At 44.7% G+C, this 5,000-nt stretch overlaps 1 protein-coding gene across 2 annotated transcripts in view; it reads right to left on the bottom strand.

The window, feature by feature from the left end:
* The window catches only part of cntn1a (contactin 1a), a 71,750-nt gene that overhangs the window by 42,360 nt on the left and 24,390 nt on the right, over positions 1–5,000 (bottom strand). For both annotated transcript variants that reach the window (XM_079603336.1, XM_079603337.1), the window contains exon 3: positions 2,892–2,930. In XM_079603336.1, coding sequence (XP_079459462.1) covers positions 2,892–2,930 — 39 coding nt within the window. The remainder of the gene's footprint in view (positions 1–2,891; positions 2,931–5,000) is intronic.

Here is a 5,000-nt window from a genome sequence, read left to right as displayed (position 1 = left end):
ATAGTGCATGCTGGGATATCAGAGACTCAACGAGTCTGACACCGCTGCGATTAATGAGGAATAGTGCATGCTGGGATATCAGAGACACGACGAGTCTGACGCCGCTGCGATTAATGAGGAATAGTGCATGCTGGGATATCAGAGACTCAACGAGTCTGACGCCACTGCGATTAATGAGGAATAGTGCATGCTGGGATATCAGAGACTCAACGAGTCTGACACCGCTGCGATTAATGAGGAATAGTGCATGCTGGGATATCAGAGACACGACGAGTCTGACACCGCTGCGATTAATGAGGAATAGTGCATGCTGGGATATCAGAGACACGACGAGTCTGACGCCGCTGCGATTAATGAGGAATAGTGCATGCTGGGATATCAGAGACACGACGAGTCTGACGCCGCTGCGATTAATGAGGAATAGTGCATGCTGGGATATCAGAGACACGACGAGTCTGACGCCGCTGCGATTAATGAGGAATAGTGCATGCTGGGATATCGCCGCTGCGATTAATGAGGAATAGTGCATGCTGGGATATCGCCGCTGCGATTAATGAGGAATAGTGCATGCTGGGATATCAGAGACTCAACGAGTCTGACGCCGCTGCGATTAATGAGGAATAGTGCATGCTGGGATATCAGAGACTCAACGAGTCTGACGCCGCTGCGATTAATGAGGAATAGTGCATGCTGGGATATCAGAGACTCAACGAGTCTGACGCCGCTGCGATTAAAGAGGAATAGTGCATGCTGGGATATCAGAGACTCAACGAGTCTGACGCCGCTGCGATTAATGAGGAATAGTGCATGCTGGGACATCAGAGACTCAACGAGTCTGACGCCGCTGCGATTAAAGAGGAATAGTGCATGCTGGGATATCAGAGACTCAACGAGTCTGACGCCGCTGCGATTAATGAGGAATAGTGCATGCTGGGATTTCAGAGACTCGACGAGTCTGACACCGCTGCGATTAATGAGGAATAGTGCATGCTGGGATATCAGAGACTCGACGAGTCTGACGCCACTGCGATTAATGAGGAATAGTGCATGCTGGGATATCAGAGACACGACGAGTCTGACGCCGCTGCGATTAAAGAGGAATAGTGCATGCTGGGATATCAGAGACTCAACGAGTCTGACGCCGCTGCGATTAATGAGGAATAGTGCATGCTGGGATATCAGAGACACGACGAGTCTGACGCCGCTGCGATTAAAGAGGAATAGTGCATGCTGGGATATCAGAGACAAGACGAGTCTGACGCCGCTGCGATTAAAGAGGAATAGTGCATGCTGGGATATCAGAGACACGACGAGTCTGACACCGCTGCGATTAATGAGGAATAGTGCATGCTGGGATATCAGAGACACGACGAGTCTGACGCCGCTGCGATTAATGAGGAATAGTGCATGCTGGGATATCAGAGACACGACGAGTCTGACGCCGCTGCGATTAAAGAGGAATAGTGCATGCTGGGATATCAGAGACTCAACGAGTCTGACGCCGCTGCGATTAATGAGGAATAAAAACTCATGAACAGTTTTTCCGCTGTTGAATACTTTCATATGAAGTTGAACTAAAGCATTCGCCATCGACTAACGGCTTTAGTCGCAGATCAATGACTTTAAAGGTCATCAGTTATTGTTAAAATCTCCCTATGGAGAACATCGATGGAGTTTGTACTTCCGGAAGCGGCTGTTGCACTCTCATCCGTCATGTGCATGCTTTGAGTGCTTGACGTTTAATGCATTACTTAGGTCACTTTAGAGTGTTCATCGCAGAACCTCTGAGAGGATAAAACACGAGTAATGTTCTGGACACTGGGTTGAGTGAGTTAGAGTGTGTATCCGGACAGATGAGGAACTGAACTCTTCTGATGCTAGTTTCAGGAATCTGCTGGCGTCTCGCTAATCAGATATGAATTATTCACGAGCGGGGAGTGTAATCTTCAGTTCTCTGGTTATTGGATGTTATTAACTCGTCCAGGCGTCAGACGGGTCGGTTACTGATGTAAACACAAGCGTAAATCAGCCTGGGTTATCATACAGAAGCTTCTAAACCTCCGCGTATGAGACCGAACACACACGAATGTGCTAATCAGGCCTGACTCATCAAAACAAAGAAAAAATACATTATATAAAGAAAATAAAGCATAATCTTATAAACATTATTCGTCTTCATTGTGACATTATTTCTTAATGCAAATTAAGCAACCACTGTCCCAATAATTTTTTTGTATTAAAAAGCATATTTTAAATGGAGTACCAACTATACAATTAAATAAGTATTATATACAGTAATATACGCATACATACATATATATATATATGAAAACAACTTATGCAAATAAAAATTAATTCAAAATATGAACTATACTACCATATCAGTGACATTAAAGTATTATAGCGGTTTGATTGGCGCGCCGCAGACTGTGTGTTCTGTAAAGCGCATGCCGTCGCGCGGATGAAACACACACAGATCAAAGTCTCTCCAGGAATCACTAAACGTCAGGAGAGCTCGCGGCTCCCGAGGCTCTGCTGGTGAACGGGTGCGGGCGGTCAGGCCCTGGAAACGGAAACGCAAGAGAAAGCCGAGGAGACAGACTGTCATCGGTTTAATCTCCTGCTCCCCCATAATGCCCTGCTTCTTTATTAGAGAATCACTGTGACGTCTGTGAGATGTTCCCTGAACACAGAGCAGATTCTCCTCGCGGTGTCCTATCGCCCCACAGCGGCTCCTAACAGGACGCGATAGCTTTCCAGCAACTAGCAGTTTGTCGAAACATAATAAGTAATGTGATGGATATCATATTTTGGGATGATGTCAACTGAAGGAAAGCTCAGGAAGTCACAGTGGAAACGAACAGTTCTTTAAGACGGACGGTGGAACTCACCTCCAAACACTCCTGGGAAATCGGCACACACCGAGCAAACTGAAACACAAACACCAGCAGTTCATGCAATCTTTACATTTCAACAGGGGACTTCACTGACTTTTTCAATATTATTCAACAGAAAAACAAATTAAACTAAAAGGTCAAATAAATACAATGAAGAATCCCAGCACAATAATCCTTTTATCTCCATGATCTTGTTTTCATTATCTTTAGAAGACTCAGTCCTAATTGAGCATTAAGTCTGATTGAGCATGAGTCCTGCTGCAGATCCTCTCTGTGTCTTTATAAAGCAGTGACCGCTGATGTGTGTGTGAGATAGCGGCGGATCGGAGCGCTGATGTGTGTGTGAGATAGCGGCGGATCGGAGCGCTGATGTCCTCTGATCACTGACCGTCTGCAGTAACACAGGACACAGATCTGATTCAGCAGGTTTCAGTCGTATACTCACAGCGAGAGTAAGGTTACAGTAGTGTATACTCACAGCGAGAGTAAGGTTACAGTAGTGTATACTCACAGCGAGAGTAAGGTTACAGTAGTGTATACTCACAGCGAGAGTAAGGTTACAGTAGTGTATACAGTAGTGTATACTCACAGCGAGAGGAAGGTTACAGTAGTGTATACTCACAGCGAGAGGAAGGTTACAGTAGTGTATACTCACAGCGAGAGGAAGGTTACAGTAGTGTATACTCACAGCGAGAGGAAGGTTACAGTAGTGTATACTCACAGCGAGAGTAAGGTTACAGTAGTGTATACTGTAGTGTATACTCACAGCGAGAGGAAGGTTACAGTAGTGTATACAGTAGTGTAGTAGTGTATACTCACAGCGAGAGTAAGGTTACAGTAGTGTATACTCACAGCGAGAGTAAGGTTACAGTAGTGTATACTCACAGCGAGAGTAAGGTTACAGTAGTGTATACTCACAGCGAGAGTAAGGTTACAGTAGTGTATACAGTAGTGTATACTCACAGCGAGAGGAAGGTTACAGTAGTGTATACAGTAGTGTATACTCACAGCGAGAGGAAGGTTACAGTAGTGTATACTCACAGCGAGAGTAAGGTTACAGTAGTGTATACAGTAGTGTATACTCACAGCGAGAGGAAGGTTACAGTAGTGTATACAGTAGTGTATACTCACAGCGAGAGGAAGGATACAGTAGTGTATACAGTAGTGTATACTCACAGCGAGAGGAAGGTTACAGTAGTGTATACTCACAGCGAGAGGAAGGTTACAGTAGTGTATACTCACAGCGAGAGTAAGGTTACAGTAGTGTATACTCACAGCGAGAGGAAGGTTGCAGTAGTGTATACAGTAGTGTAGTAGTGTATACTCACAGCGAGAGTAAGGTTACAGTAGTGTATACTCACAGCGAGAGTAAGGTTACAGTAGTGTATACAGTAGTGTAGTAGTGTATACTCACAGCGAGAGTAAGGTTACAGTAGTGTATACTCACAGCGAGAGTAAGGTTACAGTAGTGTATACAGTAGTGTAGTAGTGTATACTCACAGCGAGAGTAAGGTTACAGTAGTGTATACTCACAGCGAGAGTAAGGTTACAGTAGTGTATACTCACAGCGAGAGTAAGGTTACAGTAGTGTATACTAACAGCGAGAGGAAGGTTACAGTAGTGTATACTCACAGCGAGAGTAAGGTTACAGTAGTGTATACTCACAGCGAGAGTAAGGTTACAGTAGTGTATACTAACAGCGAGAGGAAGGTTGCAGTAGTGTATACTCACAGCGAGAGTAAGGTTACAGTAGTGTATACAGTAGTGTAGTAGTGTATACTCACAGCGAGAGTAAGGTTACAGTAGTGTATACTCACAGCGAGAGTAAGGTTACAGTAGTGTATACTCACAGCGAGAGGAAGGTTACAGTAGTGTATACTAACAGCGAGAGGAAGGTTGCAGTAGTGTATACTCACAGCGAGAGTAAGGTTACAGTAGTGTATACTCACAGCGAGAGGAAGGTTGCAGTAGTGTATACAGTAGTGTAGTAGTGTATACTCACAGCGAGAGTAAGGTTACAGTAGTGTATACTCACAGCGAGAGTAAGGTTACAGTAGTGTATACTCACAGCGAGAGTAAGGTTACAGTAGTGTATACTCACAG

The sequence above is a fragment of the Phoxinus phoxinus genome (genome assembly GCF_949152265.1).
Source record: "Phoxinus phoxinus genome assembly, chromosome: 25".
Taxonomy (NCBI): Eukaryota; Metazoa; Chordata; class Actinopteri; order Cypriniformes; family Leuciscidae; genus Phoxinus; species Phoxinus phoxinus.
The sequence above is the reverse complement of the archived record's forward strand: the minus strand, read 5'-3'. Positions and strand labels throughout refer to the sequence as shown.